The sequence below is a fragment of the Ambystoma mexicanum genome, chromosome 9 (genome assembly GCF_040938575.1).
Source record: "Ambystoma mexicanum isolate Mex_15411 chromosome 9, UKY_AmexF1_1, whole genome shotgun sequence".
Taxonomy (NCBI): Eukaryota; Metazoa; Chordata; class Amphibia; order Caudata; family Ambystomatidae; genus Ambystoma; species Ambystoma mexicanum.
In genome coordinates, this window is record NC_090931.1 from 2,205,589 (window position 1) to 2,232,871 (window position 27,283).

The 27,283-nt window shown below is 44.9% G+C and overlaps 1 protein-coding gene across 1 annotated transcript; it reads right to left on the reverse strand.

Annotated features, from left to right (window-relative positions):
- Positions 1-284: 284 nt before the first annotated feature.
- On the reverse strand, positions 285-3,152 carry LOC138489555 (mucin-2-like). Its single transcript, XM_069617281.1, has one exon. The coding sequence runs from the start codon at positions 3,150-3,152 to the stop codon at positions 285-287; it is 2,868 nt and encodes a 955-aa protein (XP_069473382.1).
- Positions 3,153-27,283: the final 24,131 nt, after the last annotated feature.

Consider the following 27,283-nt stretch of genomic DNA (forward strand, 5'->3'; position numbering starts at 1 on the left):
AGGCTAGGATTTAGAGAACACGCACTCCCGCCCTTCTCTCGCCATACATGGAGGAGACCCCACACTCCTGCAAGACAACTTTCAAAGACACACAACTTTCCCGAGCACTTTGACCCCCTCCACCCTCAGCTCACAGTAGCCCACCCCACTCAAATAATACACTAGGGGTCCTCCTTCTCTTGTTTAGCCCCTCAGCTTTGGAACAGTGGCATAAGACACATTGTCAGCACTTTTTAAAGCAAATGTATGATCTTTTGGTTAATTAGTCATCTTAAATGAATTGGTTAAATATCAAATATTTCATTGAATGCCACAGCAAAGTGCTGGTGGAAGTGCTGGTGTGAGTGCTGGTGGGAGGTTGGAAGTGCTGGTGGGAGTGCTGGTGTGAGTGCTGGTGGAAGTGCTGGTGTGAGTGCTGGTGGAAGCGCTGGTGGGGCGTTGGTGGAAGTGCTGGTGGGAGTGCTGGTGTGAGTGCTGGTTGAAGCACTGGTGGAAGCGCTGGTGGAAGTGCTGGTGGAAGTGCTGGTGGAAGTGTTGGTGGAAGTGCTGGTGGGAGTGCTGGTGGAAGCGATGCTGGGAGTGCTGGTGGAAGCACTGGTGGGAGCGCTGGTGGAAGTGTTGGTGGAAGCGATGCTGGGAGTGCTGGTGGAAGCACTGGTGGAAGTGCTGGTGGGAGTGCTGGTGGAAGTGTTGGTGGAAGTGCTGGTGGGAGTGTTGGTGGAAGCGATGCTGGGAATGCTGGTGGAAGCACTGGTGGGAGCGCTGGTGGAAGTGTTGGGGGAAGCGATGCTGGGAGTGTTGGTTGAAGCACTGGTGGAAGCGCTGGTGGAAGTGCTGGTGGAAGTGCTGGTGGAAGTGTTGGTGGAAGTGTTGGTGGGAGTGCTGGTGGAAGTGCTGGTGGAAGTGCTGGTGGGAGTGCTGGTGGAAGCACTGGTGGAAGTGCTGGTGGGAGTGCTGGTGGGAGTGTTGGTGGAAGTGCTGGTGGGAGTGTTGGTGGAAGCGATGCTGGGAGTGCTGGTGGAAGCACTGGTGGAAGTGCTGGTGGGAGTGCTGGTGGAAGTGTTGGTGGAAGTGCTGGTGGGAGTGTTGGTGGAAGCGATGCTGGGAATGCTGGTGGAAGCACTGGTGGGAGCGCTGGTGGAAGTGTTGGTGGAAGCGATGCTGGGAGTGTTGGTTGAAGCACTGGTGGAAGCGCTGGTGGAAGTGCTGGTGGAAGTGCTGGTGGAAGTGTTGGTGGAAGTGCTGGTGGGAGTGTTGGTGGAAGCGATGCTGGGAGTGCTGGTGGAAGTGCTGGTGGAAGTGCTGGTGGGAGTGCTGGTGGAAGTGCTGGTGGAAGTGCTGGTGGGAGTGCTGGTGGAAGCACTGGTGGAAGTGCTGGTGGGAGTGCTGATGGAAGTGTTGGTGGAAGTGCTGGTGGGAGTGTTGGTGGAAGCGATGCTGGGAGTGCTGGTGGAAGCGATGCTGGGAGTGCTGGTGGGAGTGTTGGTGGAAGCGATGCTGGGAGTGCTGGTGGGAGTGTTGGTGGAAGTGCTGGTGGGAGTGTTGGTGGAAGCGATGCTGGGAGTGCTGGTGGAAGTGCTGGTGGGAGCGCTGGTGGAAGTGTTGGTGGAAGCGATGCTGGGAGTGCTGGTGGAAGTGCTGGTGGAAGTGCTGGTGGAAGTGTTGGTGGAGGTGCTGGTGGGAGTGTTGGTGGAAGTGCTGGTGGAAGTGCTGGTGGAAGTGCTGGTGGGAGTGTTGGTGGAAGCGATGCTGGGAGTGCTGGTGGGAGTGCTGGTGGAAGTGCTGGTGGAAGTGTTGGTGGAGGTGCTGGTGGGAGTGTTGGTGGAAGTGCTGGTGGAAGTGCTGGTGGAAGTGCTGGTGGGAGTGTTGGTGGAAGCGATGCTGGGAGTGCTGGTGGGAGTGTTGGTGGAAGTGCTGGCGGGAGTGTTGGTGGAAGCTATGCTGGGAGTGGTGGTGGAAGTGCTGGTGGGAGTGCTGGTGGAAGTGTTGGTGGAAGTGCTGGTGGGAGTGTTGGTGGAAGCGATGCTGGGAGTGCTGGTGGAAGTGTTGGTGGAAGTGCTGGTGGGAGTGTTGGTGGAAGCTATGCTGGGAGTGCTGGTGGAAGTGCTGGTGGAAGTGCTGGTGGGAGTGCTGGTGGAAGTGTTGGTGGAAGTGCTGGTGGGAGTGTTGGTGGAAGCGATGCTGGGAGTGCTGGTGGAAGCACTGGTGGGAGCGCTGGTGGAAGTGTTGGTGGAAGCGATGCTGGGAGTGCTGGTGGAAGCACTGGTGGAAGTGCTGGTGGGAGTGCTGGTGGAAGTGTTGGTGGAAGCGATGCTGGGAGTGCTGGTGGAAGCACTGGTGGAAGTGCTGGTGGGAGTGTTGGTGGAAGCTATGCTGGGAGTGCTGGTGGAAGCACTGGTGGAAGCGCTGGTGGGAGTGCTGGTGGAAGTGTTGGTGGAAGTGCTGGCGGGAGTGTTGGTGGAAGCGATGCTGGGAGTGCTGGTGGAAGTGTTGGTGGAAGTGCTGGTGGGAGTGTTGGTGGAAGCGATGCTAGGAGTGCTGGTGGAAGTGTTGGTGGAAGTGCTGGTGGAAGTGCTGGTGGAAGTGCTGGTGGGAGTGCTGGTGGAAGTGTTGGTGGAAGTGCTGGCGGGAGTGTTGGTGGAAGCGATGCTGGGAGTGCTGGTGGAAGTGTTGGTGGAAGTGCTGGTGGGAGTGTTGGTGGAAGCGATGCTAGGAGTGTTGGTGGAAGCGATGCTGGGAGTGCTGGTGGAAGCACTGGTGGAAGTGCTGGTGGGAGTGCTGGTGGAAGTGTTGGTGGAAGTGCTGGCGGGAGTGTTGGTGGAAGCGATGCTGGGAGTGCTGGTGGAAGTGTTGGTGGAAGTGCTGGTGGGAGTGTTGGTGGAAGCGATGCTAGGAGTGCTGGTGGAAGTGTTGGTGGAAGTGCTGGTGGAAGTGCTGGTGGGAGTGTTGGTGGAAGCGATGCTAGGAGTGCTGGTGGAAGTGTTGGTGGAAGTGCTGGTGGAAGTGCTGGTGGGAGTGTTGGTGGAAGCGATGCTAGGAGTGCTGTTGGAAGTGTTGGTGGAAGTGCTGGTGGAAGTGCTGGTGGAAGTGCTGGTGGGAGTGCTGGTGGGTGGCTTTATATCAGTATCCAGGACAGCACAGAACTTTTCCATTCATGCCACAGGCGATTTCAGACCCACGCCCGCTGGAGCCCGGGGGTTGATGCAGTGGGAGGGCGGAAAGCCATGTCCTTGTATCTGTGAATGGAGGAAGGAAGGCAGGGCCTTGTATCTGTGAATGGAGGAAGGAAGGCAGGGCCTTGGGGGAAACCCTGATCCTCTTCCTCCTTCATGAGGTGCATGCAATGCAGTGTGCACGTGACTCTAGTCATTACTCTCTAGTAATTACTCGTCATTACTCATGTTAAGATTCCACTCCCTCCTACTGTCCAATCACGGCACAGATTGTTTTATGTGAAGCATTTTTTAAATTATACGTTTGACAAGGAACTGTATCGAAGATGTAAATTAAGGGCTGTGAACAGAACTGGGAACATTTGCAAAGTATGTTTGTGTTTATTTGTTTCAGGTGTTTTATGCTCTGCCAAGAACGTTGAGCACTTTCTGCCTGAGTGTCTGCCCATTAACACTCTGTGTACGAGTTTGTCTCCATTAGCAGAGTGTAAGGAAATGTCTCCTTCTTAATGCCCTGTTACTGACTACGAGTGGGCGGCTAGGACAGTGTGCCAGTGGGGTTTGCAAGGTTGAGGACGTGGTTCTGAAAGCCCTGGAGCGTTGAGCTGGCGTGAATGGGCGCTGCTGGGGCAATGGCCAGTGGCAGAGGAACTGGAGGGGTCCACCAGAATGAGATGCCAATTTCACACCATTAACTGAAAGCACTTGACTCTGCCTGGTCAAGGGTGCAAACGCTATACCTAATGTAACCTGGTCACTTTGCCTGTATAAGGGCTCAGAGGTGTCATCTGATGTAACTTGGTGACTTTGCCTAGTCCATAGCAGTCCATAGCACGCCCACAAATGAGCACAACAAAGTGTGTTCATGGATGTAACCACGCAACCTCCCGCCTGTGAAATGCCCACACAAATCCCTCCGCGTCTCTGCCACCCGAAGGCAGGCAATGACAAATCAACTTCCGGGCACCAGTGGTCCAGGGATAAATATTGGTTTCTAAACCATCAATCAACCCACACCTCTAGTACACCAGAGGGGATACGAACAGATTGGAAACACAAGTAAATTATTAACCTCCTTGTCCAATTTTGGTAAAGTGGACAGAACAGCAGGCTTATCTCTGCAAGGTCGTGGATCGTTGGTTAGTTGCAACGCACTGATAATACAACGATTACCCAATGATAAAAGGGGCTGTCCAGTCAAGCTTGTATAAAAAATATCTACTTATTATTATTACAACAGACAGTTCTAGCAAACTACAAAATACAACCCACCCTGTAAAGGTAGACAGATGACAGACAGTTTCACGAAAGAAGGGGATGCACTCAGGATACTGACAGGAGGGTAGTTGGTAAAGCAATCAGTCTTAACTGTTTAAGGATATTTGGTTTCAGCACCATGGGAGCAAGGGGCCGTAAATATCAATAGGGGCCCTCAGAGAAGGACCAGGAGGACAGAACCACAATGTGCCTGGTACTTGGGATGATCTTGATGCTCGACAGCATCGAGTCAGTTCCAGGATGCTTTGTAGCTCCTGTGACAGAATTCAAGACAGGAGACCGCTGCGGGTTTCAGGTGGCGGGCAGTTCGGCAAGTGAGGCTGGACACATGGCTGTAGGCTGGCCTACATGGTGGCTCAGGGTCAAGAATTGTTGTCTCTGTGCTGGTTGGCGGATCTGGAACGCTGGTCGAGGCGTCCCGGACAGCTTTAGTGACTGCAGCGTGACAACACTCAGTGGCACATCCGGTCGCGGTTTGAGGGCTCAAATGCCTCGGAAATGTCCTTAAAAGATGGACGGTGGTAGATGCCTGTTGTGGCACTCCTCCTAGCTTCTTCGCAGGGCTTGTGTCATCCTTTAAGGCAGACCGCTCAAAGCTGAGGAGAGTGTTAGCAACAACAGCCTTGTCCTTTGTTCAGAGACTCTCTGGCACTTCCCATCTACGAAGCTTTCTGGCAGAACCTAGTAGGGCACACTGTGTACTGGCTGGGTACTGGTTCTGGAGCTGCTGGATGGGTCCTCTGAGTCCTGTATCTCCCTCTGTTCCCTGGGAGATGTTTAGTGGAGGGATCTTGCTTCATCTTGTTAATCCTGGCCTTCCTTAAAGTTGTAAGGCAGACTGAACCTTTAAGCAGGGTCCAAATATGTCCTTCTTCTTACTCCTTTCAAAGTCGTTGGATGATCTGCTAAGTGAGGAGCTCACCCCTCTTTTAAAGCCAAATGGGCGCCAGTGATTGGTGCAGGTTAAACCTACCTTAACGAACCAATCCTGGGTCCCTACCAACCATCTTCTGTTATGCCTGAGGTCAGGACCAGAGTGCTTTGCAACTGGAAAGGTAAGAGGTGACAACATGTACTCCTATTCCCACCCAACTTCCAGTCTGTTGTAGATCAAAGTGTCTCCCTGGTTAAGTGAGCCCTCTGTGTCTCTTGATCAAAGTGCAGGTCTCCCTTGTAGTTTGTGATGAGAACAGATTTCTGTCTCTTTCAAATCAGATACTTCGTCCATCTGAAAGGGGTCCGCTCTGCAGGGGTTGCCTATGGTAAATAGTGGACCCAGACATGCCATTCACTGTCATTCATACAGAGGGATGGAAACTAGCTTCAAGTTGACACATTATATATCCAAGAGGTGTTAGTCCTGCCCTCCTCTTGTCCATTCTGTGATCAAGCCTGAAACAGGCCTGTTCCAATTAACTCCTATTAGTGTGCTCTTCCACCAGCAGTTTAGACAAAAGGAAGGCAGATCCATGGAGCCTTTGATATTTAAATTAGGCTGCCCATGGCCAGAGGAAGGTATTGCCTTCCCACTTCCTGAGATGCTTTGATGTACCCATGCCTTTCACATTCCAGCTGAACATAACAGGGGAGGACGACGCCTGTAGGCTGTGACCTCCTGGAGTACATGTGACTATGCGTTTGTTGTGCGGTGAGCAGGGAAAATGTGTGTGGAATAGCCCCACTTATTTTCAGAGGCTGATCTCCCATCATTCATTTTCATTTCAAAAATCAAAAAAGCCCAGGCGAGCCCACACTCCCTATGAGGATGGTGAGGATGGTTGAATTCCTCACACAGGCGTAAGTACACTTGCGCATAGCAATCGCAGCACGGAAGTGGTTTTGCATGTCAGATTTAGGGGTACGTGTACACAGCCAGTGATCCGATCAGACTCATGTGAGCGCTTGCATGGTGTAGTGTGGAGTCGGAATGGTTTACGGGGGTTACACATAAAGATTTTCCAAGATTCACCCGAATTACGATACATCGTACGCATGTTGTCGGGATGCTGGTAATAGTTACAGGGGACCCCATACAGGGTCCGCGACATACAGGCACGCTTGCAGGGGACGCACACGGATTGTTTGAAGGGTGCATGTATTTGCAGCTGTGGGAGCATGCAAAGGTAGCTGTACTGGCTGTTTTCTGCTTTGGGTGCGGGCATGTCTGGGCGCTCCGTCTGTGACTTGCGTATATGGTTACTTGGCACAGGAAATTCCGCTGTAGAGGAGGAGCTAAAAACCCCCATCAAAAGCTCTGATCCCATATTGCTTATATGCTAGGAACCAGAAATGGCTACACGAGCAGTGCCAGTGAGGCTGCCTGTACCACAAAGAATCCTCGAGACAAGGTACCCATTGAGAAACCCTACATACAGAAGAAATAGTGCTTTTCTGGCTGAGGTTCTAGAAGAAGCATGCATCTGAATGAGAAAAGAGACTGGTGACGTCATGCGAAGTAAGAACTGACGCACTTAGAAGAGACACACCTGATAAGAAGATACAGACATTCTATAGAAACTGAAGATGAGGTATTGAGGGTAAGCAGCATTTTGGGATTGAAGTGAAGATGCTCGTGCAAGGAAGGACTGAAGAAAATGCAAAGTCATTTTACACCTGTACAGATGCAGCAACGCAAGTAGGGAAAACTAACCATGAAGACTGGCTATGTGGTGCATTAGATGCAGCGATGCACCAGTGTATACATATAGGAATGTACAGAACCTGGATATGCCCCGATGCATTTTAGCAAGGCTTGAAAAACTCATAATTTCAGTGTGGCGCAGTTGGATTTAAAACTGATGGCGAAGGAGAATTTCGAGAAAGGCTTGGCTGGCCCAGCACCAAGAAGACGAGGCCACAGTGAAATTGGGCGCCTGTCAAAAAGGTTACAACGAATATGAGAAAATAATAAACTCTGATTGAAGCAGATTAAAAAAACACTGAAGGAGTCAAGAGTTCATCATTTAATAGAATTAAATGCAACGAAAGGCTCAAAAGAGTGGTCTCCAGTCACATGATCAGGAACAAAAATAGCTTGGGTCAAGCTACACCGAAACCAGCAGACAGAACAATGCCACACTCCCTTTATTTCTCAGGCACAAACTGTTTCTGCAAGGCCGAGTTCAAAGCCTTAATTGACTGGCAGACTGTAGGAGTGATGATAGATGTTGGGCTAATTGGCCGGGAGGCAAGACTACGCCAACCTTCCATGCACCTGGGATGGCAGGCTGTGTGCTGCTAGCGTGTGGAATATTCCAGAAGGGTACAAGTGTGCCAAACCAATTGTAGAGGACCACGTAGTTAGGAGCCCTATAGTTTGTGTAACCAATTGATCATTGTGTATTTAGTGACGATGAAGATGACCCTTCACTTGGGGTGTGCTTAGTCGCCCACCTGACTTAGACACCCAATCACTACCCTCGGCTATATAGAAAGTACACTTAGATGTTCCCTGAAAGCCAACCACCTTTACTCGTAGGTTTTTGGAGTTTACCACATAACATGACGTCAGTGATGATGAATTTTGATTGTAAGAGCTGTGTTTTTTCTAAATCATGTTGAGATTGTGCTTTGCGACATCGGATGCTGTCCGTTGTAACTCCCTGTTTTAGATAATTGATATTAAAACAGAACCAAATTTTGCCAACTTCCTGAGTCGTTTTGATTATTGATATTTGGGTAAAATTTCTGCATCCCCGTCCACCTCTAAGTATTGCTGCCTTGTCTTAAAGGACTCAGGTCGCTGAGTTGACGTGGTAGCAGAGGATGGCTTAAAAGACCCACCGACCTAGTAAGCTTTAGGGTCTCGGATTATCGAGCATGCTCCGCCCTTTAGCTGGAGGGCCGCGAAGCTCCCGGGGGATAGCGGCCACTAGTAAGAAACTTGCAAGTCACTGTATATAGGTTGGATGGGACTCTCTTTCACTGAATTCCATCCTGGTTTCTACAGGCAGCTGAGCGGGCCTAAGGCGACAGTGGACGTTTAATGAGGAGACGATCAAGAGGGTCCAGAGCTGAAAAAATGAATGGTGAGTAGTTTGAGAAAAATGGCAAACGTGCAGCGCATGGGGAAAATGATAACGGGAAAAATTAATGGAGGGTTGGTTGGGTATTAAGATAATGATAGAAAGTGTTTAGTGAAAGTATATTGACGAGGAGCGATCCAGAAGATACCCCAGAGAACCTACGTAAAGGAACGTTTAGGAGAGACTGTTTTAAAATCCGAAGCGGATACTTAGGCGACAAACAAAACAGATTTTGTGAAGGAGAACAGTCTACACTCCCTATCCAGAGTCACATTTGGGACAGAGTGTGGCCACGAAGAGTGTTGGCAGAGAAATATGTGGGCTGGCCAGTTGATCTGTGTGTATTGTATGTTATGTATTTACATGTGTAAAGGAAAAAGTGAAATGTCAAAGAGCGATCATTCTAGAACTGCAAGCTCAGGAGATGGCAGCATAGAAGCTGTGCTCCTGTGCCCTGCTTGAATTATACCCTTAAAATGTCCGATTTGAATTCAGATGAGACTTCTCAACCAGCAAAGCACCAGAAGGGGAGAGGAGAAGACACTGAGAAAAGAGATGACAACATTTTGGAACTGCTTACCAAAGTGACTTTGGACATTTCAGAGATAAAGGCCAGGATGATCATTGTTAAAGAGAGATATTCAGCTCTCACTTCTAAGGTTTCTGAGATTAAAGATCAGTTAACAGCTTCAGATGAGAAGACTATGAAGTTACATGACAAGATCAGGGAGTTGGAGGTGCAAAATGGAAAACTGCTGGATAAACTATCGAAACAGGAACATTTCTCAGGGAGAAACAACATCAGGGTGGCTGGTTTCCCAGAAAATGTTAAATGTGGAAATCCTCTGCAATTTTTGGGGAAAACTCTCATCTCAATTTTGGAACTGGATGTTTTTACTTCCCTGGAGATAGAGGGCTCATAGGTCTTTGGGCAAGAAACCATCTGTGGGACAAAGACCAAGGCATTTTCTAGTGAAGTTTCTCAGATACCCAACTAGAGAACTGGTTCTGAGAAAATCACATGAGTTGGGTGACCTGGTATGGGGCGGAAATAAAATTATGATTTTCAGTGGTCATCATAAAGACAAAAGGAGACTGTTTAAAGTGGTGAAGGAGAAAGCTAGAAACAGAAAAATGCAGTAGTATATGGTCTATCCTGCAATTTTGAGGGTGGTTGTGGATGGCCAGAGTCACTCTTTTGCGGACCATGTTAGTGCTGAAGCCTTTTTAACAGACTTGGAACAATGTGAAATGAAATAAACATCATCTGGACCCCAGAAGAACACTTGAAAAAAAAGAGATGACTCTTACAACTTAGCATTTTTTTTAAAAATGTCCATTTTTAATGGGTTTTTTGGTTTGATTTTTAAATACTTATTAATAATTATTAATATTGCAATGAGACCATTGATTCTTCATGTCTAAAATGATTTTGTAATGTGTGGTGCACTTAAATAATACGAAGCATACAGCGGCGCAAGGTGAGTAGAGTAAAGCACCTTTCTGACTCTGCCGATGGACGTAGGGTCATGTGATAGGACACGCTGTGGGTTTCGTTTCGTATCCTTTCATTGTGCACGAGTAAACAGGAGGGCTGGAGGTAAACGTTGCATTCAGGACGCAGTGATGTGGACGGATGGAATGAGACAGCGAAGAAACAGAGTTTATGGGCAAGTACTGATGTTTGCTGATCGATGTGAACAATTGCTCGTTGGGTTGGGGAAGATTTTAACGCTTGAAAGAGCAATGGATTAATGGTTGGTATTCAGGTCTTTGACTGAGCAGGGATTTCCTACAATCCTCTTATCTGCATGGCTTGTTATGTACTGTACTGATCAAATATGTGCACAGGCCCTGCTCCAGCATGCTGTAATAAGGGCGGAGATGATATGAAATGATGGCGGCACTACAGGTACTAATCTTGTCAAAGGATTTACTGACAGTTACCACCATTAGACCTGCATTTGTCTACAGTGGCAATGTATCCTTGTTATCTGGCAAAGGGAAGCAGAGAGATCGAGGGGAGTGGATCTGTTAATTTGTAAAACTTTAGGCATGAAGGTTGAGAGTGTTGTTATGGATGAGGAAGGATGATTTATCTAGGTGGATGTTTGTTATGAAGGGAAGATTTTGACGATGAGATCTATATATGGTCCTGTACTAATGGTACAGTGTTTTTTAAAACGCTAACGGAATAACTGAGAAACATGAATGGTAATGAAATTGTTCTGGGGGTGATTTTAATTGTATTTTGGATGCTTCTCTTGACAGACTAACAGAGTGTAGGTGTACAGGTTCTAAGTTGAGTGGTGTTTTAATGATTTTCTGGATACCTTTGCATTGATTGATGGTTGGCGATCACTCCATCCTACAGGTAGTGAATTTTCATTTTATTCTCCTGCTCATGACTCTTACTCAAGGTTGGATTATTTGTTGGTTTCGGAAAGATTGGTGGATGACATTATTAGTGTTGCTATGGGGGAGAGGTGTCTTTGTGATCACTCATTAGTGAAAATGACTATTGATAGGAAAATAGGTAACTTGTGTAGAAACAAATGGAGGCTAAAGACGTTCATTCTAAAAGACGAAAAAGTTTGTGAAGCGATAAATGTTTTTATAGAGTACTTTTTTGAGGAAAATATAGATTCTGAAGATAGTTTGGATGCTTTTAAAGCAACCATTCGAGGAGAATTAATTAACTGGACTTCCAGAAAAATGAAAGAAGGTGATCTTGAATCGGAACTTAACATTTTACAGCACAAGTTTGTAATGTCTAGTAGTAAGCGGGATAGGTTAAAAAATGGAGGGTACTTGGAGTAAGTTGAAGGAAGTTTTAGATGAGCAGTTTGAAAGAGGTATGTATTTTATGAAGCAAAAGTATTGGGAGGAAGGCGATAAGAGTGGACTTTTGTTGGCTAACAAGCTAAAGAGAGGTCATTTGTTCATTAGATTTTGGATGGCGCAGGGAATGTGAAGGTTAAAAGTAATGATATTTGTGAGTGTTTTAAATCCTTTTATGGTTCCTTGTATTCTGAGGGTTCGCAGAATGATGAGATGATGTTGAATGCTTTCTTTGTGAGTGTTTGAGTGTTTGGATGCTCGGATTTGTGAAATTGAAGTGAAGGAGGCTATTCGTCAACTTAATGTGGGTAGATCCCCGGGGCTAGATGGGTTGCCGGTTGAGTTTTATAAAACTGTTGATACAGCTTTAATCCCAATATTGTGTAGCCTGTATAATCATTTTCTTTCTGATGGGAGGTTGTGTCCTTCAATGCGAGAAGCAGTCATCACACTAATTCCTAAGCAAGGGAAAGACTCTACCAAATGTGGTAACTATCAGCCTATATCTCTTTTAAATGAAGCTATGACATTTTTTATGAAAACGATGGCTACTAGGTTCCAGAAATACATGGGGGAGTTGATAGATTATTCACAAGTTGGTTTTATGGACAAGAGGTATGGCTAGGATAATATTCAGGCTTTGTTGAATGTCAGACACAGAAGTGGATGAAGTCTTACTTGATTTTTTTAATGCTAAGAAGGCGTTTGATTGTGTTAGTTGGTCCTTTTTAAATTACACTTTAATCAGAATGGGCTTTGGTCCACAATTGTTTTATGTGATTGGTGCTTTACCATATGATATTTTGGCTAAAATATGGGTAAATGAGGTTTTGTCTTGCTCTTTCAAACTATTTAGGGGAACCAGACAAGGTTGTCCATTTTCCCCTTTCCTGTTCAATTTGGCTCTTGAACCATTGCTGGCATATATTAGGCAGGAAAGGAATATTTGTGGATGGAAATTAAAAGATAGTGAAATAAAAGTGTTGACATATGCTGATGGTCTAACGCTGGTCTTGACTAATCAAGTTGAAGGTGGTACTCTACTTCGGGAGATGATGCAGGAAGTGGAACGGTCATTGGGCTATAAAGTGAACTGGGGAAAAACAGTGGTCTTTCTGGTGAAAATGAATGCACTAAGTAGGATGCTATTGGATTTGGATTGTCAGGGGCAGATGTCTCAGTGAAGTATTTGGGTGTCTGTTTGGTGCGAGATGTTCGAAGGACTGTGGATTTTAATATAGATAAATTGAAAGAAGTCCTAATGAAAGACCAACGCAGATGGGATAGATTGACTAACTCTTTGGGCCAAAATCAATGCTGTCAAGATGGTACTGCTTCCAAAAGTTTTGTATTACATTCAATCCCTCCCCTTGTTCACAAAGCATGCATTGAAGCGTATTGACATTTTTTTAATGGATTTCTTATGGGGAGTGGGCAAGAAGCCAAAAATTCTGCGATTTATACTAATACGTAGTGTTGGAGATGGGGGCTTTGGCTACCCAGTATTGGAAAATTATTATAAAGGGTTTCTTTTGAAAAAGGCTTCTTATTAATTTAGGGAGGATGGGGGCTTTGATCCTTTTTGGCTTCAGATGGAGAGGGAAAGATTGAGTCAGTTTCCAGTGGACTGTTTACATTCTTATAGTAAGTTACCAAAATCTGGGGTTAGGATAGAGGCTTTAGCAGCTACAAAGTCTGCTTTGGTTTTGTTGATTCAAGGGTGTGGACAATATTTTTTTTTTTACAATTCTGCTTCTCTCTGGTCAAATCCTGGTTTACAGATTGAGAACAAAGTGTTGCACTGTAGGAGTTGGGCTAATAGGGGTATTTTGAAGATTGATGATGTGTGGAAAGATGGTGGGATGATTCCATTTGGAGAATTAATGGATCAATATGGTTTAGGCAATAGAAGAATTGAGAGATATAGATCACTAGAACGCTTGATGATAGAGAGGCATCAAATGTTGAGTGAACTATTAAGTGACAAACCCCAAGTGTGCATATTGTATGATGCTGCTCTGAATGTAGTCTCTACATTTACTAAATTTATGCCTGTACTGGTGTGTATGCATTATTCCTGGGAGAAATTGCGGAATAAATGGGCGATTGAACTGGGCAGGGATATATCTGAAGCTGAGTGGGATAACGCGTGGCGAGTGACGGTGAAAGCAAAAATTGACTTGAACTTGAGATGTATTCATCAGCAAATTTTGGGGCGTATTTATTGGACACCAGTGAAGATGGCAAAGCAGGGTTTCATTGAGTCGGATTTGTGTTGGGGGTGCTCCCACTCAAAAGGGACTTATCTGCATATGCTTTGGGAATGTGGTAGGGTACTGACTTTTTGGAAGGAGGTAATTGATCGAGTAGATCTAGTGATTGGTAGGTCATTCCCTCGAACTTTCATGTCTGCAGTTTTTCTCTCAAATGAAAGCAGAGGTCTGGAAATCTTTGGTGCATCTGAATGGATTGATAGGGCATTGTTAATGGCAATAAAGCATATTATCAGAGTGTGGTAGTCACATAAGAAACCACATACTGATAGTTTGTTGGAGGACATGTGCACACTTTTGAAGTATGAGAAGTCTCGGATGTTTCGGCTTCATCGGGAGGCTGAAAATTGTGATAATTGGGATTCTTTTCATGATTTGTTTGAGTAAGGTGTGGAATTAATAAACTTGATGAAATATGTGAATTGGGGGGGTTAATGTGTTGTGTTTTGTTTTTAGTTGTGTTTGTGTGTAAGCGTTGTTTGGGTTATCATGATTTTAATTGAAATGTGAGGGGGGACTTTGTCTTGAAGGTTTATTGTTAACTGACAGTTATTATTTGGTAAAGAAAATGTTATTTAAATTGTTAATTTTCTGACTCTAACCAACATGTTTTGATGTTGTTAATGGTTTGAAAATTAAAACAAGTAAAAAAAACAGACATTTCAAAGAGCAATGAATAAGTAGATTGTGTTTTAAGAAACGAGAGAAATATTATTTATTTATTTATTTAGTCATTGAGTATTGATTGAGTAGGTAGTCTGAAGTAAAGTGAGACATAGAGGTTTGGAGCGGCAACGATTGGTGCTTGCTCATATTGTATTCTTTTTCTGAAAAGTATATGTCTGTGTAAATAACGGTAAGTATTGACAGTCGATTGAGACTTATCATGATGGAAGATATTACTCTGCTTATACATGTATGCAAACAGTTGCCAAAACACGCACCCAAGCTCAAGCAGTACATTGCAGAATGGGTTAAGGGTACAGCAGATAACATGTTCATGCCAATGGCCACAAGGGGGAATTGCTGTCAAAGGCAGTTTTGCAACACATGACTACATACTTTCAGGCTGCATATACAGGAAAGAAATTGGAAAACATTTTAGCAAGCTTAGAGCTCTGAAAGATGTACCAGGAGGAAAGGGAAGATCTACCTCCTGAGGGCTGGATGCTTAACCAGTGCACAGAGGTGGGGTTGTGCCTTCTGCTCCCCCCACAGCGCCTGAAGTAAATGGCAACAGTGGCGTCGCCAGGAATCAAATTTAGGAGGGGCACAGAGGGAGACAAAGACAAAAGTAGGGGGGCACAGACAAAAGTAGGGGGATAACATGGTCACTGCTCGTCTTAGGTAGGGTGGGCACTGGGGGGGCACAAGGTTTCACAGGGGGGGCCCGGCCCCCCCAGCTCCACCCCCTAGCAATGCCACTGAATGGCAATAGTGCAAATAATGAAGGAGTGTATCCGTTAAGTGAGCTTAAACCAGCGGCAGGATATAGTAATTCAACATATGAACCGCCTGCATATAGCAGTCAAGAGAGCCCAGAGAAAGCTCCAGAGAAAGACGGGATCTCTAAAGCCCCATGGGACAAAGAGAGAAGCGAACGATCAAATGTGACCCTAGAACATAGAACGAGAAATCAAAAGATGGAAAGGAGAGAAAGATAAAACTGACGAGATGGCACTCATACAGAACGAGTGGATGGGCGTCCAGATATTGCTCAAACTTGATGGAAAGACCTTTGAGGAAACACAGCAAAGGGAAGATCAGGACGAGCAAGATAAAAAAGACAGGGAACAGGAGAATCGATTGAAAGAAGATGAGGCTAATCGAAAGAGTAGACAAAGACGAGAACAAATGTATTAAGAAGAGCAGTTAAGAAAGGAATAAAGGACAGAAGAGCAAAGGAAATATGATAACAGGCAGAGAGCGATCAAAGAATGAGACAGGCTAGAAAAGAAGAAAGAAGAGGTGGAAGAACAGAAATTAAGAGAGAAAAATAATGCAAAGACGCAAAGACGAAGAGGTGCGTAGGGCAAATGAGAGGAGGGAAGCAAAGAGACAGGAGGAAGAGAGGGTTAGAGAAGAAGCAAAAAATCAAAGGGCATTTGATGAGGAAATGGAAAGAAAGTGAAGACAGAGGACGCACAACATTGATCGCATTGACAAATAGTTAATGGAGACAAATCCAGTAATAGCATTGGAGGACATAGAGAAGTTCTTCCCACCGTAAGAGTCAATGCCAGGGACCTCTAGGATAAACCTAGAGAAGGATTTTGAGGTAGGAAATATAGGAGATAGAATCACTAAAGCATACCACGAGATGAAAACAAAAAGTGAATTAAAAAATAAAGGAAAGATGATCAATTTGAGATTTCCCAACACGAGGAAAGGAGGGAAGTCTGTTTAGCATGGAGCACCAAACTTTGTCTTTGGACAGGCTGACTCTAAACAGGGACGAGAAAGAAGACAGTCATACGAGTTGGAGACAAGATATGTCAGACGAAGAAAGGGAAACCTTCTGTTGGGAGGAGGGAGCTGGTGCATGGGGGTCTGAGGGGTGTTTTCAGACAGACAAGGAAGTTAGGTTGTCGGATCTGGACGTACCTAAAGAAAGAACGCTAGATCCTGTGACGTGTACAAAATTATCTGAAGGGTGATCTCATAGCAAGCGGGTGAATCACCACTGTACATGAGCAGATTAAGGTCATTGCCAGGAAGAAGGCTATCAGGAACCATTGTCCCTACTCTGTATAGGCAGACAATGGGAACCGATTGCGATTCTGGGATTTCACAATTCCCTTTGTTATAGAAAGGAGGGGCTAGACCGCAATATATACCATAGCCCCAGATGGATAAAGACAATTTAGATATAAATTACTCAGCTTAACGTTGGGTGCAGGAAAATGGATATATGAATTCGAAAAAATGACCGGAGGGAATAAGCCAGCCATAAGGGTCATTAAGTGTCTCCTAGCAGCTATCCTTGGAGAGAGGGCTGATGACATTTGAATGAGAGCTGGATATGCAGGTGTCACTGCACAAAACACAGCACATGATGGCGCACCATTTAATAATTGTAGAGCGGCTATCTGGAAAGCGCTCTGAGTACAGTATCCTGATACGTCGGATATGGGAGCTATAATGGCCCGCAAAATGCAGGATGGCGAGGATCCGCTTCTTTACATTCAAAATGTTCAAGAGCAGTGGTGCCTTTAAACTTGAGATCCATGGGGAAAATCTATACTGGTATTCTATCATATATTATGTCAGGGATTGCCAGAACAGGTACAGAGACAGCTTAAGAATCCGGTGGCTATGGAAGCAAAGCCATGGCCAGAAATACAGTGTCATTCTATGACCTTGGAGGCTTTGGCAGAGGTGGAAGTTTTAGCAGCATAGAACAATGCAGGTTCCGCTGCTACTATAACAACGCACTGTGCTGTAGGAACTGTGCATGGTATCCGTCCTCTTTGGAACTCACTGCTGTTTCGTACAGTCCCCTCATAGAGCGTTTCTACACTGTGATTTCCTCCTGTGCTTGCCCATCTTTTTCAAGACTGTTTTGCCCTTGTTTTCTGCCTTTGTTTGCTTTCTGTTGTCTAGCCATGCTACACTGACTTTCACCTGGCTTCTCGTTAACCCGCTAGCTTTCACATTCGTGTCTCCTTGGTACGGGTGTGTTCTTTCTTTTCCGCCATTTGGCCACTAACTGTTTTTTCCCTTTGTGCTCTGTCAGTCATTTCAACTGATATTCTGGCTGTACTGTGCTTCCTTTTCTATCATGCTTCCTTGTGCTCTGTTTTCTGCGATTCTCCACACTCACTCCTCTTTGTATCCTTACCTGTCTGCCTTCCGCTCGCTTACAAACTTTTTCCCTACTTTACTCACCGGCTCTGGTTTTCTCTCTCCTTCTCCAGCATTCAGTCGGATCCTTTCCGACAGAAGTAAGACCCCGTGCCTTGGTTCCAGCTGTATAGCTCTCCTTTCTTGGATTCCTTCAGGGTGCCCCTCATCTACCCTTTGCAAGGGTGTAGATTGTTCTCTGTCCGTTGGCAGTTCAAAGGAGCTTTCACAGATTGTAGACTGTGATCAGAGACATTACCTATTGGAGTCATCCTTGCTACCAGTGACGGATCATCTAAATATTCAACCAATAGACTGTGTGAAGACACCCCTATTCATCCTTACCAGGGTTGTTTGGTGCCTCAGAGCTTTTTCCCTGGTGTTGGGCTTGCTTCTCGTGGTTCCCTCCGGCTTGGGTCCCATTCCCTGCCCAGGTGGCCTCCGGGGGAGCTCAACCCTACTTGCACGACAAAAAAGAAAAAAAGACAAAGGAAACAAAGGAAACAAAGAAACCATGAAGGAAGGAACAGTCTGAATCCCGGGACAGCTCTTCTGATAGAGGTGAGGAGGAGGCTCGGGAGGGTTCACCAATCATGACATACATCTGACCATCCACATCATTGACGATTGTTGCAAGAGAAAAATCGGAAGAAAGAAGACACTAGGAAGATCTAGAAAGCTAAATCAGTACAGAAGAAATGATCTAAGTATGCTCTAGAAGGGGCAATGCTGACTAGTGGAGCAGGGTCAGGATCACAATAGACAGCAGGTATACCGAAGGTGAATAACCAACGGCAGTCAGATCAAGGAGGAAATGGGTTCATGCCGCGAGGCAAAGGAACAGGGTATAGGGGAAGGGGAGGCTTTCAGAATAATCAGGGAGGCTTCCAGAATAACCAAGGTGGTTTTCAAAATATACAGAATGATAACCACGGCATGTAGGGCAGGCAGGTTAGAAGATTCCCTCCTGTATTTTGGATTTGTGGAATGACAGGACATATAGCGTGAACATGTGCGATCCAAGGGTATGTACAGAATGGGCAATTCTCAAGAGGGGGGGGCAGCTCATCCTCCAGCATATAGCCCACAATGCAGGGATGGATTCACCCAAGATCAGACAGTATATTTGACACAAGATCTGCAAACACAGCAGGCTTTTCAATCACAGCAAGCACCATTGAATCCGCAGCAAGGGCAGTCACAACATGCACCCATGCAGATACAGCAGAATGCAAACACGGGACAGTTATTGACCCCTAGAATGGGAGGTGTCACCGTTGAGGGTGGGAATCCTTTGACAGGTACGGGAATAAGCATGTACCCACAATAGAACAGCTCACTGGGTGACTTGATGTGTTCAGTACTATCTTTGATGTCCAATCCTCAAGAGGAACCGAGGGTTGATGTCACAATAGGAGGCAAATACTTTTCTTTTTTAGTAGACACTGGGGCAACTTGCTCATGTATATGAGAGGGAAAAATGTTATTGTCAGGTAATGCCATGAAAGCTCAAGGATTCTCAGGAGCTAAAAGTAGAGTTCCTTTTACTGAAAAATTGTTAGTCTCTAAAGGAGAATGTGACATGTCCGGTCCATTGTTGTATTCGAAACAGACTCCAGTTAACATACTGGGCAGAGATTTAATGACAAAGTTAAATATGACCATTTCTTTCACTGATGAAGGCATAGTGTGTACCAGGAATATATTATTTTGATGTAAGTGAATTTATTATGGCATTCACAGGGCAAATAGCTCTGCAGGGAAAACCACTTGAGCCTCAGGTTTTTCACTATGGTATACGCATTTTGTTAACATGGCTACCTGGTTAAGTGGGCAAGGTTATGAGAATACCTGATGATTTTTTGTTCAGACCACAGATACCTATGGACGTAGAGAGGAGATGGGTTTTCCCTCTAGAATTACATGCAGCCATAATGCAAGGGGAAATGGCCATGCTTGAAGGATGGGATAAGGGCAGGCCATGGAGTTCAGACATTGCCATTGGGGAAGGATATAAATTGACTGATGTCACTGACGAGGATCTATTTAGGGATGACCCGTCAGACAATGAAGTAGTGTTTGAAATGAGCATCACTTATTGGATTAGGACAGAGAAGCGAGAGGTCCCACAGAGAATGGTGATAGTGCAGCAGCAGCCCACATTTTCTGATGAGGACATGGAGAAAATACCAATCTCCTTATGGACTATAGGCCCCTATGACATAGGCTTGTTAAAGGGGGTGGGAGAAGTCTGGATTAAGCTGAAACCAGGAGCAATTTTACCTCGAGCAAGACAGTATCCCATGTCTTGAGAGGCAGACGATGGGATTTGTAAGACATATCAGCTATGATGGAACAAGGCATCTTAGTGACATCAGAGTCACCATGCAATACCGCAGTGTATCCGATCAAAAAACCAGAGGGGGAGGTTGTGGTATTTAATTCAGGACATGCGGCCGATTAAACAGATATAGAGGCCAGGTTTCCTTTAGTTCTAAACCCTGCGATAATTCTGTGGAGTATTCCCCAGAAGCACTATTTCATGGTGATTGACTTGAAAAATGCATTTTTCTCAATCCCATTGCTTAAAGACTCCCAAGATCTTACGCCATTTACGTTTCATCAGAAGAAGCTGAAAAGCACACGTTTACCTCAGGGGTATAGTGAGTCTCCATCAATTTTTAACAGGGTCCTGCAGATGGATCTGAACAATATTGATTTGCTGAGTGTTGTGTTGCAGTACATAGATGACATTTTAGTTTGCAGCACAACAGAGGAAGAGTCCAGACGAGCCTCTATTCAGTTAATGATTATCCTAGCAGACAAGGGATATAAGGTCAGGGAGAAATTACACTACTGTCAGGAAGAAGTGCTATCCATAGGACAGCTAATCTTGCTTGAAGGACAGAAGGTTACACCTGAAAGAGCTGAGGCGATTATGAAAACATCAAAATCGCACACGATGAAACAAATGCAACAGTTTCTGAGGCTTATGTGAGAGCATGGGTATTTGATTATAGTTCATATACTAGACCCTTGTTGCAAGCCCTAAAGAAGGCACAGCGGAATAATGAAAAGATTGAATGGAGTGAGGAGATGGAGGAGGGTTTTGATGAGTTGAAAAAAGCTATTTGTACAGCTCCAGTTTTAGGAATTCACAATTATTCTGAAGAGCATAGTGATGGGATGTTCCATGACTTTATTTGTCAAGCACATTTTATTTGCTGTTTTATAGAAACCTAAGGGTACGCTGACATCTCAAAGGGCCTCTGCTTATGAGGTGATTATATCGAATCCTGCCATTAAAATAGTCAGGTGGAGAATAGTGAACCCTGCCACGTTTGTAGCTGAACCTGTGGCAGAGGATGAACATGTGCATGACTGTGCGAGTTATGAAGACTCATATGAAGACGTACCACGTACAAAAGAAAATGTGTTACCTGATTGAGAGACCCTCTTTATTGATGGTTCTTTGAAAATGTATCAAAGTAATGGGGAAAGACTGGCTGGCTCAGCTGTAGTGAGGTATTGAGAGACAGGAGAGTTTGACATTGTGGCAAGCATAAGGCTGCCATCTCACTTTGCAGCACAGGCTGCAGAATTGGTAGCGCTTATTATCGCGCTCGAGAAATATGAAGGAGAGGAAGTTATGGTATACAGTGACTACGCCTATGTGACGTCAACTGTGCACACAGGATTAGCACATTTGAAAAGGAGGAGCTACCTCTGAGCGGTTTGCACTCTAGTACAACATGATGCGCTATTGGATAGACTCATAAAGGCACTACAGCTTCCAGCAGCCATAGCAATAGTTAAATGTGCAACACATACTAAGAGAACTGACTTTATTTCACGCGGAAACCAAGCCGCAGATGAAGAAGCCAAAAGAGTTGCAACTTCATCAGACATTTCCAGTTTTGATACTCCTTATGTAAGCAAGGGAGAAATCATGGCTGTAATAATTAAAGAAGGTTTTAATCATTTGCCAAAGACACAGCTAATGGAAATTCAAGTAGAAGCTCAACAGGAGGAGAAGATTTATGGACACGGAGGGGGTGTTCTCTATCCCCCACCCAAGCACTCTGGTGACAAGGCAGCACTGGTAAACCGGTAATGACTGTAGCCTTATTAAAGGTGGCGCTAGAGCAGCTACACTACCGTGCGCATGTCACTAGGGAAAGCCTTGCATCAACCATTGCAGAGGATTGGTTTGTACCGAACCTGTCAGAACACGTTGCTTTTTATGTAGTAAATTGCATCGTATGTCAAAGGTTTACTGCTGGGCACGCTGCAAACAGTCAGAGGAGTTATACTTCGGCCGAATGGTCCATTTCATCATTTACATATTGACTATGATGACATGCTGCAGATTTGAAATGGATACAGGTATATGATAGTCGTAGTGTGCCCCTTCTTAAGGTGGATCGAGGCTGGCCCGTCACACACACCCAGATGCCACTTGCGCTGCAATGTTCCTATTTCGAGAAGTATTTCCTAGGTGGGGAGTATGTGAGGTGCTGAGATCAGATAATGGCCCCCATTTTGTGAATGAGTTGTTTGAGAAAATCAGTTTATTGCTCACTATAAAACACAAGTTTTCCTCTGCTTATCACCCGCAAGCGAACGGGATATGTCAGTGGCTCAACAGTCTACTCAATGAGAGAATGGCCAATAGAAATTAACCCTGAAGAAGGGGTGGCTGCATTGCCTGCCCTTTGCATTATATGCATTAAGAAATCAGCCTGGCTCAGACCACCACCTCACACCCCACAAGCTAGTCACAGGAAGGCAAATGAGAATGCCTCTAACTCCTCCATCGAGGACTAGGAGTGATGCCCAGACAACTGCAGAATTGTTAGGCGCTGAGTTATGTGAATACTTAACATGTATGATGGCTAGTATCTCTGTCATTTCAGATCAAGTCAAGCGGACGGTGTGTCAGTCCCAGAACACAGATAAACACTGTGCAGCAACTGACATTCAGAAATGACCTATAACAAGACTTTTTCCAGGTAATCAGATCCTAATAAGGAATTTCACAAGGAGATGGCACAAGCCTCGGTTTAATGGCCCTTTCATTGTGAAGGACGTCACTCCATCTGCAGTCAAAGTCCTAGGAAGATGAGCGTGGATCTAACAAGGTGATGTGAAAGCCTATGGTGGAGAGAACAACAAACCCCCAACCCATTCGAAAGCAAGTCAAGAAGAAGATGTTCAGCACGTGCAGACTAGATTGATGAAGGGTAAGAAGGATGCAGAGACTATCCAGGAGATAGACAAACGGTACTTTGGAATGTGGCTCCTTCATGAGCACTCTTACAGCTACTTGGTAGGAGTGCAAGCAGCAATTGTTCTTGAGCCACAGGAACTTGGTGATGGAATGTGGCTTATCTGGAAAACACTCTTTGTACTTGCTACAGCAAGGAGTGAAAGTGTTACTATTCTTAAGCCACAGAACTGTGTTGACACTAGACTTTGGAGTGCAAAAGGAAAGTTAAGGATGGCAGATTTGGACTTTCTGTTTGGCGACTGGAAAAGGGAGCTGTTCCCGAATTCATTTCAAACCGAGTTTCTCTTTGGTGGGATACATGTTGCTCACTGATGCAGATGCACACAGACTACTTCTTGCTGTCTTCATTTTTATACTCAGAGCTTACCCTGTACTTGTTGGCCATCGTGTTCATATATGTACTTTCGTCCAAGATCCTAAGAATGGCCCAGCAATTAGACGTCTTCTGGCAGCAATTCTAGACCAGATTAGACAGTTACCTGAGCACTTTTTCGAGCATGCTGATGGTCCTGTCGAGTGACGATGTTCACAATCTACTGGCTCTGAACTTTTACTATTTGCTTGAAGCTCATCCTTATCTTGTTTGGTGCAAGGATAACATGTATGCATTCATACGTAACCCTGTCAATCATCCTGCAATCAGCCCGCTTCTTGTGGAACTTGTGGAGCAGATTCGCTGGCTGACAGAGTATTTCATGAGATTGCCTGAATAAAAAGAGTTTTTCATTCCTTAAAAGTAATTAAAGGCAGTCATGTGGTCAATAAACCACCTACCTATTCCAAACAGTGAGCAAGAACAACGATATATGGAACCAAAGATATGGTGCAACATAACATATTGGTGCACAATATGTGCTTGCTCAATGTTTATTGTTGTTTTTCTGATCTTGCTGATTCATGCTGTGTATGTTGTTGGTCTAAAAAGGTGGAAGTGTTCCTTTGATTCTTCCCACTCCAGCAACCAATGCAGAGCCAGACATTGTAAGGCAGTCAAGGGCCTGTGTGATTGCTCCTACACAAGTGGTGCATGAGAAAGCACCTAGTTCTATGACAAATGGGTCAGTGCTTCCCTTTGAAGGGAGATCAACTTTAGAAATCTTTCATGATCTATGATTACCTGCATATTATGCAAAGAGAAGACCCAAGAGAAGTGCAAGGGAGGATGATTATGAATTAAATAAATAATTATTTTAACAGCCCAGCACGTTTGGGGAATAATATGTGGTATCAGCATACAAAAGAGGTGGGCAAAAGGCCTTCTGTGGAGGAATGCTATGCTCATTGCCTATCTCACATAGCACTGTGCTTGGCGAGAGGTAGGTTCATGGGTTGAACAGCATCATTGGTATGAGCAACTGAATGATCAAGACCAGATGAAGATGATTATGTCCACGATTTCAAGACAGAAATCATGTGATAAGATATGACCAACCTGGAGTGAAAGGAGCTGTAATCAGATGGGAAGTAAATGGAAGACTCAATTGTCAAGGAAAGACTGAAGAAGAAATTTGAAGTTGCAAAGAAAGAGGCCAAATATAATCTGGGGAGCTTTGTAGTAAATGGTTGACACAAGACAACTATCGACAAAGTGGAAAATGGATGCAAACCTTTAGGGCCAAAACCTGCAAAACTACTGACATGGGTCAAAGATAAAAGAGGTCCTTTGTAGATTGTGACCTTGGACAGTGCAAAGCTATGTTTCAGAAATAATGGCACAAGAAAGGTTGGAGAAAATCTTCGATGGGCCAGAAATAAAAGATGGGACAGCAGTGATAATGGATCACTACTGGGCATGTGGATCCAGAGCTTACATGAAGCTACCCAGCGATTGGGGAGGACTATGTTCTCTAGTGATTGTCCATGTACCAGCATTGGTGATTCCAAAGAGTGACCGGAACATTGGTAAGTTCCCAAAAGCAGATTCTCACCTGAGGAAGAAAAGGTCTACTGAGTCTACTGAGATCTTGAATCGATTGAAGAGGGAGAACTATTTCTCAGCAAAGTCAATAGAAGCTTTTGATTCCATTACATATGAACACAGATTGTTTAGTAAGACTTCATCAATATTCACAATAATCTTCATGTCCATGATCCAGACGGAATTAAACACCAAATGGTTACAGATAACCAGATGCATGCTCCTGCAGACAATCATTGAATCCCAATAAAGGGATTCAATGCTATCAAGGACAAGCTGAGGGTCTTACGACTAATGAATCTCCAGGACAGATATGTCCTTGACATGATCACAGCCATGGATGGAGGTGTTTGTGCCAAAATCGGAGAATCATGTTGGACATGCATACCTTCTCACAACACGAATGGCACATTGACAGAAGCCATAACGACCTTGACAAACCAGCACGTCAAGATGATAGACGAATTGGAAGACATTGCTGATGACAGTTGGTTTGGATCGATTTTCTCATGGATTCAGACGAGGATGTCTGGATGTGAAGATTGATGACAGAGTGGTCAATAAATCGCCCAGAGGGGGGAGTGTAGAGGAGGAGCTAAATACCCCCATCGAAAGCTCAACTCCCATATTGCCTATATGCTGGGAACCAGAGATCTCTTCAAGAGCAATGCCAGTGAGAATGTCTGTACCACAAAGAATCTTCGAGACAAGGTATCCATTGAGGAAACCCTTCATACATGCATGAAGAAATAGTGCTTTTCTGGCTGGGGTTCTGGAAGAACATGCATCTGAATGCGAAAAGAGACTGGTGACGTCATGCGAAGTAAGAACTGACGCACTTAGAAGAGACACACCTGATAAGAAGATACAGACATTCTATAGAAACTGAAGATGAGGTATTGAGGGTAAGCAGCATTTTGGGATTGAAGTGAAGATGCTCGTGCAAGGAAGGACTGAAGAAAATGCAAAGTCATTTTACACCTGTACAGATGCAGCAACGCAAGTAGGGAAAACTAACCATGAAGACTGGCTATGTGGTGCATTAGATGCAGTGATGCGCCAGTGTATACATATAGGAATGTACAGAACCTGGATATGCCCCGATGCATTTTAGCTAGGCTTGAAAAACTCATAATTGTAGAAGATTTCATTGTGGCGCAGTTGGATTTAAAACTGATGGCAAAGGAGAACTTTGAGAAAGGCTTGGCTGGCCCAGCACCAAGAAGACGAGGCCACAGTGAAATTGGGCACCTGTCAAAAAGACTACAACAAACGTGAGAAAATAACAAACTCTGTTTGAAGCAGACTGAAAAACCACTGAAGGTGTCAAGAGTTAATCATTTAATAGAATTAAATGCAGCAAAAGGCTCAAAAGAGTGGTCTGCAGTCACATGATCAGGAATGGAAATAGCTTGGGTCAAGCTACACTGAAACCAGGAGACAGAACGATGCCACACTCCCTTTATTTCTCAGGCACAAAATGCTTCTGCAAGGGCGAGTTCAAAGCCTTAATTGACTGGCAGACTGTAGAGTGATGATAGATATTGGGCTAATTGGCGGGGGGCATGACCATGCCAACCTTCCATGCACCTGGGATGGTATCCAGTGTGCTGCTAACGTGTGGAATAGTCCAGAAGAGTACTAGTGTGCAAAACCAATTGTAGATTGTAGTTAGGAGCCCTATACTTTGTGTAACCAATTGATCATCGTGTATTTAGTGACGATGAAGATGACTCTTCACTTAGGGTGGGCGTAGTTGCCCACCTCACTTAGACACCCAATCACTAACATCGGCTATATAGAACATATGCTTAGATGTCCCTGAAGGCCAACCATTGTTACTCGTAGGTTTTTGTAGTTTGCCATGTAACATGACGTCAGTGATGACAAATTTTGATTATAAGAGCTGTGCTTTTTCTAAATCATGTTGAGATTGTGGTTTGCAAATTTGGATGATGTCCGTTGTAACTCACTGTTTCAGTAATTGATATTAAAACAGAACCAAACTTTGCCAACTTCCTGAGTCATTTTGATTATTGATGTTTGAGTAATTTCTGCATCCAAGTCCACCTCTAAGAATGGCTGCCTCGTCTTAAAGGACTCAGGTCTCTGAGTTCACCATGAATACGTGGGACACAAATGTTTTATTCTGCGCACAGGCTCACGCAGTGTTGTTCTCAGTGTGAGGCCCTTGTGGGATTTATGCACTCTTTTCCATGAATCGGCCCCTGAGACACTGCTACCCAGAGCAGTGTCTCAGGGTATATTCCACTTTCCCTTGACACCCGCAGCAGGGTCTCTGTGCATATCAGTATATATTAGTCATGTAATTGCATTGAATGCTAGCGCATGTTCTGCATACTTCCTTTCCAAAACTGTACATTCCTGTTCAAAGACAGTTTGTGGTCAGTATATTTGGCTCGGGCAGAGCATGCAAAAGAAAGTCACTCACCGTTATTAGAATTAATTCTCCTGAAGTGCCTGCATTGAAGGGATTGATGAGAGAGGGCTCTTCTCTGTGACGGTTAGCCAATGTATTTTTCCACTATAGTCCCTGGTAGTTTTTCAGGCTGTCATCATTTTAGCACCCCCAGCCTTTGAATGTGCCACAAGAACATCTCTCATTCTCTACGCAGGCAAGT